The sequence below is a fragment of the Montipora capricornis genome, chromosome 6 (genome assembly GCF_036669925.1).
Source record: "Montipora capricornis isolate CH-2021 chromosome 6, ASM3666992v2, whole genome shotgun sequence".
NCBI classification, from domain to species: Eukaryota; Metazoa; Cnidaria; class Anthozoa; order Scleractinia; family Acroporidae; genus Montipora; species Montipora capricornis.
In genome coordinates this window covers 50,915,911-50,928,410 of record NC_090888.1, presented here as the reverse complement: position 1 = coordinate 50,928,410, position 12,500 = coordinate 50,915,911, and the positions used below count along the sequence as shown (strand labels likewise).

The 12,500-nt window shown below is 39.9% G+C and overlaps 2 protein-coding genes and 1 pseudogene across 3 annotated transcripts in view; 2 read left to right on the top strand and 1 right to left on the bottom strand.

Moving 5' to 3' along the window:
• The window catches only part of LOC138052405 (tropomyosin beta chain-like), a 2,725-nt gene extending 2,344 nt beyond the window's left edge, over positions 1–381 (bottom strand). Inside the window, exon 1 of the mRNA XM_068898896.1 lies at positions 1–381. This exon is cut by the window's left edge and continues 2,344 nt beyond it. The gene's annotated coding sequence lies outside the window, so the exon portion shown is untranslated.
• Positions 382–801: 420 nt separating this feature from the next.
• The window catches only part of LOC138052407 (tropomyosin Tod p 1.0102-like), a 13,497-nt pseudogene continuing 1,798 nt past the window's right edge, over positions 802–12,500 (top strand).
• Positions 2,844–8,103, top strand: LOC138052404 (uncharacterized). Of its 2 annotated transcripts, XM_068898895.1 has the most exons (6): positions 2,844–3,074; positions 3,157–3,420; positions 4,055–4,851; positions 5,198–5,337; positions 5,528–5,706; positions 6,214–8,103. In XM_068898895.1, the coding sequence occupies exons 3-6, from the start codon at positions 4,387–4,389 to the stop codon at positions 6,999–7,001; spliced, it is 1,572 nt and encodes a 523-aa protein (XP_068754996.1). In that variant the 5' UTR covers positions 2,844–3,074; positions 3,157–3,420; positions 4,055–4,386; the 3' UTR covers positions 7,002–8,103. The 2 variants fall into 2 exon arrangements, with proteins under 2 accessions (XP_068754996.1, XP_068754995.1); XM_068898894.1 differs by having other exon boundaries at positions 2,844–3,420.

Sequence of the window (12,500 nt, the reverse complement as noted above, 5' to 3'; positions counted from 1 at the left end):
GTAGCCAACCCACTGTACTTTAATCTGTACCTCAGTGTGTCCTGCTACACCATTGTACGCGACACGAATAAAGTTACCGAGTTTCCCCAAGTCTTCTACCAGGCTTTGGAGATCCAGCGAGCCAAGAAGATGGCCTTTAGCGGTCTGCACCAGTTTGCTTCCAGCGTTTGGTATGGACACAAGGTTGAATTGCTCTCCATCGATGACTATGTCTGTCCCAGCCATTTTTGTTGGTTTCTTAAGGCTTCAGTTAAGCACAAGAGGAGCTCAGTTTGGAACGGTGTAATTGAGTGCCGAGGGATAAAGCGCGTTAACTTTCATGCGCCCAGTTAAATGTTCTGTTCTAGGAAACAGCATAGGTGGGACTTGTTACCACACAAATCTGACCAATGGTGGCGTTTTCTTACCATATTTGGTTGTGGAGTGATTTACAGCTGTTTGTAAATAAAGCACTTTTTCATTTTCTTGGAAAGCAGATCGGAATTTTCATCTGCGTATTCGGGTAGAAAGGGATCTATGCATGTTTACATTTCAGTTTCTGTGGCAATTAAAAAGCGTCTCTAAACGCAAGACCACGCACGGAAAAAAACGTCCTTTAATTTTGTTACCTTGTTTGGTTGAAAGGTGTCACGCAGTTAATACATCTTATATGTCACCTGCGGGTCTTTACTTGGAAACTGCCAAAATGAATGAATTGCATTCTTTGCGTGTTGACAGATAAGACGTATCAGATTGAACTTGCCTCTCAGTAACCTCTGCCGACATACGAAAACGGAAGACTCGCAGCCATAGCGGCTTTTGTAGTTTTTGTTCCCTCTGTCGTTACATGATTTTAACGTATCCCTTTGAACTAGCTTGAGCAACATGGTGTTAATTTCATTGAGTTCTAAGTGTTTTAATGCCATGGAAACAGCTCTGGAGGCTATTAAAAGTGGCGATGCTAAACGCTCGGAGGTCGTTCTGCGGTCCGTGCAGAAAGATGGGCAAATGTTGAAACAAAAAGCTGCTATCCTTATTGGTCAGCTGAGCACGGCAGAGGAAGATCATAAGCGTAAGGTAGAGAATCTCACTCGGCAAATGAACGACCTTTTCGCTGAAGAGACGCAGCTTTCAAACAAAAAGCAAACATTGCAGAATAAGAATTCCTCGTTGAACGACGAGAGGCAGCGATATCAACGAAGTAAAGAAGAGGCCTCAAGGAGGTACCAAGAGGCGGAGAGAGCGAAGCGAGATGCAGAAAGGGAATATGAGGAAATGAAGCCTTTTTTCTGGATACCTATTGTTGGCTTGCATCTTGCTCTACTTGAGGACAGCTCAAAAAAGGCGTCTGAAGCTTACCGAGAAATGCAACGGCACGAAAGGGATGTCGATCAAGCAGAAAGTGATCTCAAATAGGTGAACTCTCAGATTTCTGAGGTGAGCTCACATCTTTCATGTTTAGGGGAAAGGTTTTACTACTAAGGAGATCGATCGGCTGTTTTTGAGTTTTTGAGAATTGATTCCCCTACGGTATTTCCCGAGTGCAGAGCGCATACAAGGTAACTAATTTAAAGGATTCATTCTAATATTTGGCGACTGTTTCGAATGAGCGTGCGTATTGTTGATTTTAATGCTGCCTGAGCTGTCAGAGTCGTCTCAGTTAAATGCACTTTTGCGAGAATTATTAGAATTAGAAAATGTTGTTTAACTCAGCGTGTGACATGAAAGCTCCAAAACCCACCCCCTTTAAGACATTGCATTTTTGTAAGGTCGTTGAGTCAACTACTTTTTCAGTAATACAGAAGTGAACAAACAGTTCATAGGCATCTTTGCCATTGGTTTCATTTCTGTTTCTACTTTTCGCGTTGAGTTTTAGTTAATTTAAGAACATGATACGGTGATTCAATTCGGTTAACTACCGTAACCACGAATTACAACGGAATTCCAGTCACAAATGGAGAGCGTTAAATCTGACGTTCCTTTAGTTAGTTGCCTCGACGTGCTTTTATATGGTGAAATCGTCTTAAGTTTAAGAACGAGCAAATTGAAGTGACGTTATCCCAACGAACTAAATTACAGCCCGAGTAAGGGTTAGGCTTTCTAAAACCCTGCGAACTCTGACCAGTACGATTAAGTTTACATGAGCTCGGTCTGAAAGTATACAGGGATTACATTCCGGACCTTCACGAGACTTGCGTGCGGGCTCTTTGGACTCTTTCTTGTTATCCGCCATCTTGTAATGGTGCAACAGCACTCTTGCGCATGCGGCAAATTGAGTGCCCACGCTCCGCTTCGAACACAAACCGATTCCAGTTTTTGAGATTTTTGAGTCAGCTGTTGAGTTGATTCGGCTGTAAAGGAAAAGGTGTTTCCGCGATCAAGATCTCAGGCTCAACATGGACTCCACACAAAAACTAAACAGTAATTCAAATGTTTCCGATAAGAAAGTCGTAAAAGAGGTAAGCTTATTTTAGGCATCCAATATTTATTTGTTTAATGCCCGTTCCATGAAAGAATTATCTTGGCTGCCAAACCATGTTTGCTCGTGTTTCCCTCACAACGTTTAAAATCTTGAAGTTGTGAATTTTAAACTAACAACATTCTTCGTTTATTACGTTTCACTTAAGGTGATTCCCTGGTTTTGCACTGTGCATCTTCTACTGCGCATAACATTGCGACATCCAAGATGGCGGACGCAAAAAGGGCTCGCTTGTCCCATGACAAAAAAGGGCGCTTTCGAAGTAGCAAGGAGGTTGAACGAAGGATAAATTTAGCGAAAAGTTCGATAGACAAATCGCCTAGCCGTGACGAGGCCTTATGTGTTCAGAATGGTAGTAAAATAAGCGGTAGACGTGTTGTCGAGCTCGAGTTGCTCGCAGAGGCCTTCGATGGTGGATGTAAAGTTTGTGCCAAGCCACTTCAATTATCCAACATAACGGACGAAACAGTGTCGGGGCTAGGATATTTCCTGTACATTACCTGCTGCAATCCAGATTGTGGGGAAATAAATGTTTGCCAAACGATCAAAACTCATAGGGTGGCTGGAACAATGCGTGGACGACCAATCTTCGACGTCAACACCAAACTCGCCGCAGGTTTGTTGCGTGACTTTGTAGCAGATCATGTTTTTTGACTAATAGTTTGCCCGACAATTTATCTGATGATTCGCTACCCTAGGCATGCTACATGCAGGAATGGGACCAACACATGTCAATGCACTGTTATCTTCCCTTAATATCCCGACTCTTTGTGTGACCACACTGAAAGCAAGAGAACGTGAAATCGGCCCCGCCATAGAAAATATTGCAAACAAGTCCTGTGACCTAGAGATGGAGGAAGAAAAGATGGAATGGGGGTGCATCCAAGATCAAGCAGTGCCAATCAGGGCGTCCTATGACATGGGGTGGCAGAAGAGAGGGAAGGGTCATAATAGTCTAACAGGTACTGAAAATAATTTACAAAGGTTGTTGACAGTAAGCGGAAATGCAGTTGAAAAATGGCTCCATTGTGACACAACTTAAAATTATATACCTAAGTTGTATTGCTGATGTGTATTATAAAAGGGGCTTTAAAAACAAACACAAAAAATCTGTAAATGGTAAAGGAAATGATACTCCAGCCACTGAAAATAAGTGACTTATCTTTCCGCAATTACTTTTTCAAGTGAGGGATTGGTTGATGAGCAAAAAATACTGTACATTGACACTTGTATTGAGGTTTGCCAGTAAAGGAGCTTAAAGGGTATCCCTGATAAGGATCCAATTACATGAAAATAAAATCTGCTTGGCCTTCAAAGCTTGTAAAGAATAATCCCAAAAGATGAACAGAAGACAAAAAAGTGGGACAGTACTGAAACATGTCAGCTTGATAAGATAATTTATTTGTTTATTTATTTATATTTCTATTTATTTATTTTTGAGCACTTTTATTATCTAGTTTGGGCAGTTGGTTTGCTGACACCATGTGTTGCTGGTTATGATTTACATGTATCATCTAGACAAGTGTCCAAAATTTACAGGAAACTACATCCAAACCTAAGTAACATACCTTTAAAGTAAGACCTTTTATGTATCAGGAGCTGGTTCTATGATTGGAATAAAAACTGGAAAAGTTATTGCATTTGCGACAAGATCAAAGAGATGTGCAACTTGTGAAGCAGCGACCAGAGCTGGAAGAACAGCCAGGACACATGACTGTTGATGTAACTGGGACGGGTCGTCTAAGGCCATCGAAGCAGATGTATGCACTGAACTTGTGAAGGCATGCGGAGAGTCTCACAAAGCTCAAGTGGCTATTCTTGTGGGAGATGATGATTCCTCCACCATCAAAAAAGTGAGAGAAAGTGTGAATCACAATGTGGACAAATGGTCAGACATTGTTCATGCAAAGAGAGCTTTTGGAAGCTCAATGTACAATCTACAGAAAACACATAAAAATTTGTCTGGTAAAGTGATTGATTATTTACAAAAATGCTTCAGCTACGCCATAACACAAAACAAAAATGACTCTGATGGGATCAGAAAAAGCCTAAAAGCAATAATTCCACACGCATTTGGGGATCATTCCACTTGCTCCACCTCTTGGTGTAAATATCTCCAAGACCCAGTCAATCACCATCACAGCACTTTACCACATGGTAAAGACTTCGAGGGGGACGATTCGAAGAAGGACCTGCAAGAAATCATAGAGGTTTACTGTCAGAATGCAGAAAAGCTAGCTCCACTTGGATCCAGCCAAGCCAATGAAGCACTGAATAATACGATCGGCAGCAAAGCCCCAAAGGTCAGGCATTATGGTGGCAGTGAGAGCAATGACTATCGCGTGGCCTGTGCAGTGAGCCAAAAAAACATTGGCCATGCATATGTGACTCAGGTAAGTGCTGTGGACAAGTATGATTCACCAAGGTTTAATTTAGAAATTTCTGGTTTCTTAATTCTTTTTTTCAAAATTTGACTTTTGCAATCTATTTTAACATTGATGTTACTCAGTACCGATGTGTCTACTTTTTGTCTTATTGTGATAACCGACTTCTAAAAAGTGATAAAATTAGTTATCATATACCAAATCAATGAATAAATATTTTACATTTTTAAGTGTCTGGTTAAAAAGATTTAACTTGTATTGTACTGGCACTTTTGGCAGCATTTAACCTACTTAGAAAAGGCAGACATGGTACAGCAGGCAAGTAGCAATAAGGCATTCTTCTTTTTATACACAGGCCCTTCAGGAAATTCACCTTTCTCCTGGAACACATGGGCTTAAACACTCGAAAAGAATGGATGCTAAAATGTCACTTCAAAGAGCAAGGCAGCAAACAAAGAAATTCAAAATACAAAGAAGAGGGCACAAAGAGAAGAGGTAAATAAAAACATATGGCATTGAAACTAATGATTTAGGGCAAAGCTGAAAGCTTGATGTTACGGTTGAACTACAGTATCTGATCTGGAAAGTGTGTTCTGATGATGAATGTTCTCTGTAAATAAGAATTAATGAATTTTTCATGTAAATGTAGAATTTTAAAAATAATAAAATCATTGACAATCCACAGGTTGTCAAAAACAAAGCAGGCAGAAACCAGGGAAGGTTCTCAGTATCAGAGTGGCATGGGATATTTGCCAGAAACAGAAGCAGTTGAGATTCTATCACCCCCCAAACCCTGTGTGTCCAGTATGGTGCCCGAACAAGATTACATTAAGATAGTGTTTGATCTGGAGACATCATCCCGAGGTAATATCACTGATTCATTTCAAGACAATGATTGTTATATATATAATATAATATAATATAGAATGAATATGATGTGAACTGCAGAGATACAAATGAAATTAATATGTGACCACTGTAGTTATGATTGCAATTTAAGCAATTGCAAATTAAGCCTAAGAAACTATTTTTAGCACTTAAATGGGATTCAGACCCATGGCCACTGCATTAGCGCTAGCAGCACATATGCATTTCATTGGTATTTCCACAGTTCGCATCATATTCATTAATTTTCATGTTTGATTCCTTTCATGAACTCACTAAATTGGCCTACTCCCAATGTATGGGTCTTCATACTGTACCTCAGTTGGTAGAGCACTGTAGTGCTAAGAAAGAGCAAGGTTTGAATCCCATAGGCACCAACACAAAGCTTAGACTACATTAACATGTAGTTTATGTTATTTAACTAGTGAGCAGGCTCACTGTTATTATTACAATGAAAAATATAATGAAGTTCCTCATTTTTGACAGGTAATGATACCGAAATTCTGCAAATTGCAGCAACTGATGGGGCAGATGCATTTGAGGTTTACATCCTTCCAACCAGACCTATATCACCCAGTGCTTCATCAGTGAATAAGCTCACCTTTCACCATGGAATTCTCTTTTATAATTCTCGTCCAGTCCGAGCAGTTCCACTGACTGAGGGATTATCTCAGATGATATCATGGCTAAGGCCCAAGGCACCATGTCTGTTGATAGCTCACAATTGTAAATCTTTTGATGGGAAGCATCTCTTAAAAGCGCTGGAGTCCACTGGGGTAGATAAAGAATTTTCAGCCATTGTTTCTGGATTTTCCGACACTTTACCAGCCTTCAAAGAGCTCTTGCCTCAGCGCAAATCATACAGTCAAGAGAATTTAGTGAGAGACCTTCTACACTGCAGCTATGAAGCCCATAATGCAATTTCAGATGTCCAGGCCATGTATGAACTTGTGAACAAGTTCCTCAATTCAAAGCTGCTGAGAAAACACAGCTTCTCCTTATCATGGGTCAAGGAGCATAATGTCTGCCTTGCCCAGAGAAATGTACTTCAGCGAACACTCCATCCTTTGCTCGACAAGAAGGTCATTTCCGCTAGAATGGCTACCAAAATTGCAGAGTCTGGGCTGGGATTCCAGCACTTGCAGTTGGCATTTCAGAGAGGGGGAGCAGATGGGCTGGAACTTGTGCTGAAAGAAAAGTTTAACGGAAAAGTACGTGTGACAGCTAATAGGAGGATTCTGTTCAACATTGTAAATTTTTTCACTGATTTGTAACTTGCAAAAAGATGTAACCACAGCTACAACTGGTACGAATATTAATAAGCCGTTTATAACGTAAACGTAATAACCAGACAGCAGCGATTAAAAGCTGTCACAAGCATTCGCTATTTAATATTCCTTTTTGTATACAAACGACTGAATGGTACAATAGAGGAAAAGACTGCCGTTGTACAAGATCGATGGAATGCATTTAAGCCTACGAACTGATTTCCAAGTTTCTGTATTTGATTAAGCCTCAAATGCTCTATTCACAGGAAGGACCTTTCTTTGCACATATAGAGTACAGCACTGTTGTGAGGATAATCTATTTTGGTCAAATAATGAGCAATAAAATTTCAGTTCATGGCTCTGGAAGCATACTGCGGATATTGAATACGAAACAAAACAGTGTGCTGAAAATATCAACTAAACTTTAAAATCAAATCAATGAAAGTATGACTCACCTTCATTTAAGTTCTATATTGGTCGCATGCGTCTCAATTCCCGACGAAACAGACCAAAAATGACACTTTTTCAATGTTTTTTCCACCTTCCAAACTCCTTCCAGGCGCATTCGAAAGACGCCATTGTTATATTCGCTCCAGTCCTCGCTCGGAATTACAAGAAAATGCCTGGAATGCGCGCGTTATCAGCAGCCGTAACACAATAACGAGCACGGTGACCCCCATTTTTTATTTCATAATTTCAATGATAACAGTATCCTCAATCACTGAGAAAAAAATTAGCAGAAATCTATGGCCACTTTTTTGGCAAATGAAATAAATACTGCAGAAGGAGACATATCAGACCCAACAGCGCATGTGCAAATCATGTTTCATTTAAAGGATAAAAAAATGCAGAGTATTTGAAGACATTTTTTCTGGGACGTAGATGAATAAACAATCAAAGAAAGTCAAACTCTATGTGATATAACACGCTGCATTGAAAAATAATCGAGCTTATTTGTTGCGCACGGAGATTACCAAACGTCACCTAAATAACCGTATTTGTCAGTATTGTGGCGTGAAAACAAGCACGGTGACCCCCTCTTTTTATTACGTTTTTAACATCTCCTTGCCCTGTAACAACAGCATACCAAGTTTCATCGGAAATCTATGGCGGGTTCTATTACTAAGGAATCACCTTAAGCGCAATTCCACTAAAAACGCTGGGGGTTTTGACACAACAGATGTTTTAAGAGGTTCCTGAAGGAGGCTCGTCCCAATCCCAATCCCAATCCCATTTCCCTACGTGCAATTTTGGCAACAGAAGTCCGAGTTATTAAATTCCCAGTCAATAAGAAAATGTTATTTATCGGTAGAATAAACAGTCTTAAGCCGCGGTTTAAGCGCACCGTGTGTTAGAAGCGGTTAATAGGCTGCCTCTTACCACTGAGTTAAGCCTGATACTGCAGGTCGAGGACATAGGACGTCGGACCACATTGGTTCAGTAATTTCTGTGCTTAAATGACATCAGCGAGGAAACAAAATTCGCCTGGTTGCTTCTCTCCTGTGATTGTCCTTCGAGGGTTTTTCTCCAAGTACTCCATTTTTTCTCCATCATTAAAACTAACAGTTAAGCTGGGCTCGGTAATTAACTCTTGAATAACTATCGAGGATCGCACGATCGCTAAGAATATGGTGAAAGCTTTGTTTGAACTACTTGAAGAAACAAGCAGAGTTACCTTGTTATTTTCAGGTAGTTTAAAGCAATTTTCATCTCATTTCTTTGAGATTTATGCGCCAACACTGTTCCATACGTTCGAGATTATATCACTAAGAATATGTTTAGCTCACCACTACATCCCCGATTATGTAAAAACTAGGCCATCTTTGTTTTTCCAAGTATCTTTAGGTGACATGTGTGAAAACATGCAAGTGTCATGTCTGTTGTTTCTTAAACATGTCTTTTATTCTTGTTCAAGTGCTGAAGCCTAAAACTCTTCCTGCTGTCTGTGCCTATCTGGTCAAACCATGCACAGCAATCAACATTCCACCTTGCTTTCGGAGATGGGTGGGTGCTATAAGCACTACGCCTCTCTGCAATCCTAAAAGATACTCATCTCTCTTGTATGGTACAGGGCTTGACTTCCATCATTGTAGTGGTGGTAGAGAGCTAACTGAAACTATCCAACCAGCTTTTCAAAATTATCTAGAATGAGAGAATTGTTCACTTGCCACACCCTTCTTGTTCAATGTTTGATGGAAAAAAGCACAAAGAAAACATAATTTCGTTTTTTTTATTCAAGTAAACTGTGACAGTACATCTTACATTCAAATAAATTATGTTATTCGAGTCTTTCTCTTGCTAAGCGTGGGTTTGGATATTAACTTCTGAGAATACTTCCACTTGTAATAGTGGCAATAATGAATATATGGTACCTACAATAATAAAATTAGAGAGTTATTTAAGTTACTGTAGTTGTTGTGATTGTTGTCATTGCTGAGGATGAACCGGATAGACTCATCTGCGCAGGCTGTTATCTTGAGTCTCAGTCCATTGTGGGTCTATTATTGGGTAATCAGTTGGATCAGTTGTACAGATTGAATAAAATCTTAGAGTATGAAGCAGACAATGCTTCTAATCTTGCTGGATGTATGATTACATTCCTCTAGAAGTGTCTTTACACTTAACGCAAAATTTAAGCTGGCTTTTTGCGGGGGTGAGGCAAGCAAAAGTGAAATGAGTATTTTCCAAACACATGCAGGTGAATGTCTCCACACCCCCTAAACAAGGTAACGGAGGAAGCAGCTAAAAAAATCTCCATTCACCAACTAGGAAAAAATGTGGTGTACCAGCTACAGGAAAAATGCCGAAAACATATTTTAAACGATAGACCACTATCAAACGCCACGGGAAAGGATAACGTCAAGTTCCATTGGAGTCAAGTTTATATTTAGTTTCAAAGCTATTTTACAATATTTCTTAAAATAAAAACATATTGTCTCTATTTTATAGTCTTGCTCTTGCAAAAGTAACCAGTGTTTAGAATATGGGAATGGAAGACAGGAAAGTGACTTATCCTTGCCAAATGAGAGGGAAGCGGGCGTGAACAGAACTTATTTCTAGCTTTTAAATGATTCCAATGAAAAAAGCAGACGCAGTTGTCTCTTTCAGCAGAAGTAACACGAGCCATCTTTGCAGTAAGGATTATCATTCTGCCTTTGGAAATATATTTACTCAGCATTTTCCTTCTCAGAAGTTTACCTACACAGAGACCATTGCCACTAATAACGTTACGAACTTTATGCTTTTGCTATGTAGTATTTCGCATCTGAACTGGCGGGTGGCGCGCCTCATACAGTTCGATGTAACTTGAAAAGTAGGTCTTACCATGCAGTTAACTTTGTTATAGTATACTATTCTTTAGTGAACAGTACATGAACTGTACACGTTCATATAGAATAGCAGAGTGAAGACAGTGAATGCAAGCAGAGGTTTACTGTAAAACTATTATTGACAGAATGAATATTGATGGCCACATTGTCACACAAGCGGAAATTATGGTTACATTTATTATGACAGAAACATATCAAACATGAAATTTTGATTTAATGTGGGAATCTTGATTAATTGATGGACGGTGTTACATTCGGATAAAGGAAGTACAAATAAAAAAATTAAAAACAGCTGTTTTTGATGTGACATTTACAGTCTCCCTTATTCGATACACATGATATTTACAGTCTCCTCAAGAGAAAATGAGGGGACAGAGAGGGAGACTCCCGGTCCAGCCCTTGGGATATGTCATGTCCACGAAAGTTATTTTTAGACGAGCGGAAGTCTTTTTACTAGCGGAAGTCTGTCTTCCGAGGCGTCCGCATGCAGGCCAACCTCTATCTGATGTTTGATTGGATATGAATATTCGTCAACCTTTCACGTGCGCCCCCATTTTCTCTTTTTATTAAGAACCTGAGAGCGAGGCAAGACTGTGTGCGGACGTCTCGGAAGACAGACTTCCACTCGTCTGAAAATAACTTTCGTGGACATGACATATCCCGGCTAACGCCCTGAGCCTCCCTCTCTGTCCCCTCATTTTCTCTTGGTCTCCTTTATTCGATTTACATGATACTTACAGGCCTACTTATTCGATTTACATTATTGATATTGACAGGCCCTGTCATTCGATTTACATGATATTTACAGGCTCCCTTATTCGATTTACATGGTATTTAGGAAGGATAAAGTTTTGCAAACGTTGGCCGTGTAGCACTTATATTTAAACAGACTTAACTGATTGGAGTGTCATGTGAAGTGCTAAGTTTCTACCCCATATGAATCATGTGAGCGTTAGCCCTACTGATGGAAATGGGCCCACACATGGACAGAGAAAAACTCTGACCAGGGTTGGAATTGAACCCACGACCTTCGGGTTAGATCACCGCTGCTCTACCGACTGAGCTACAAGGTCAGACGGGAGCAGGCCGTGGGAACTGAAGATGTTTAAGTCACGGGAATGAACATGTACGAGGTCAAGGAAGGATTACGTTTTTGCAAACGTTCAATTCCCACCCTGGTGAGAGTTTTTCTCTGTCCTTATGCGGGCCCATTTCCATTGGTAGGGCTAATGCTTACATGGTTCATATGTCTGTTACATGGTATTTAGTCTCTCTTATTCGATTTACTTGATATTTGCAGGCCCCCTTATTCCTTTATTCGACTGATTCACATGATTATTACAGGCTCGTTTATTCGATTTACTTCATATTTACGAGTTCCCTTATTGGATTTTCATGGTCTCATGTCCCTGATTTGAGAAATTTACATGATATTTGTTTCACCTGAAATATTTACATGTTTTTTTACAGGATTTCTCATAACATGTAAATGGTAAAAATCATGTAAATTTTCATGAACAGCATCTTCTTGATGATTTACATGTTATTAACATAGTATTTACATACTATGGAAATTTTCAACTTTTCCAGTAATCTCCGCGATATGCCTAAAGTACGAGTTGACTCGTCGCCAAATAAAGCTCTGACTTGGCCGTTAAGGCCTTCTAAACAAACTATTGCGAGGTAATGAAGCACAGGTTAGTTTTTTGTTTGTTTTCTTAGATAGAGAGAGACCTGAGAGTGATTTCCCATAAGGTAAATAAACTGAGAAGCGAACGAGAAGCTTGCCACGAGATACTTAGTGACATAAAAAACATGGTTTCATTTATCATGCAAGCTGTTTCATTCTGGGATGAAGTCGTCATGGTGACGGAGACAGCGACAGTGAAAACTGAAAACCTCCAAAGGATAGTGAATCTGGCTGGCAAGAAAACTGACCCTGTAAGGATCCTGAAGAGCTCTGGTACCCACACTATGATGGCGTCCTTTAAAGATCGCTGGATGGAAGTGGCAGAGATGATCAGTTCTGATCGAAACAATGTGATTTTTGACAAGGTAGTGCTTTTTAAATTAATGCTCAAGCTTACTTCCTTTTGCTGCCATACATAGAAATAATTTGAGGGCAAGATATTTATATATTTCGAAATAACTGAGACTGGACAAGCACCTGCAACAC

Coding starts and splice junctions, on each gene's coding strand:
- LOC138052404 (XM_068898895.1), top strand. CDS start 4,387: ATGTACAATCTACAGAAAACACATAAAAATTTGTCTGGTAAAGTGATT. Junction 4,852..5,197: donor GCCATGCATATGTGACTCAG/GTAAGTGCTGTG, acceptor TTTTATACACAG/GCCCTTCAGGAAATTCACCT. Junction 5,338..5,527: donor AGAGGGCACAAAGAGAAGAG/GTAAATAAAAAC, acceptor GACAATCCACAG/GTTGTCAAAAACAAAGCAGG.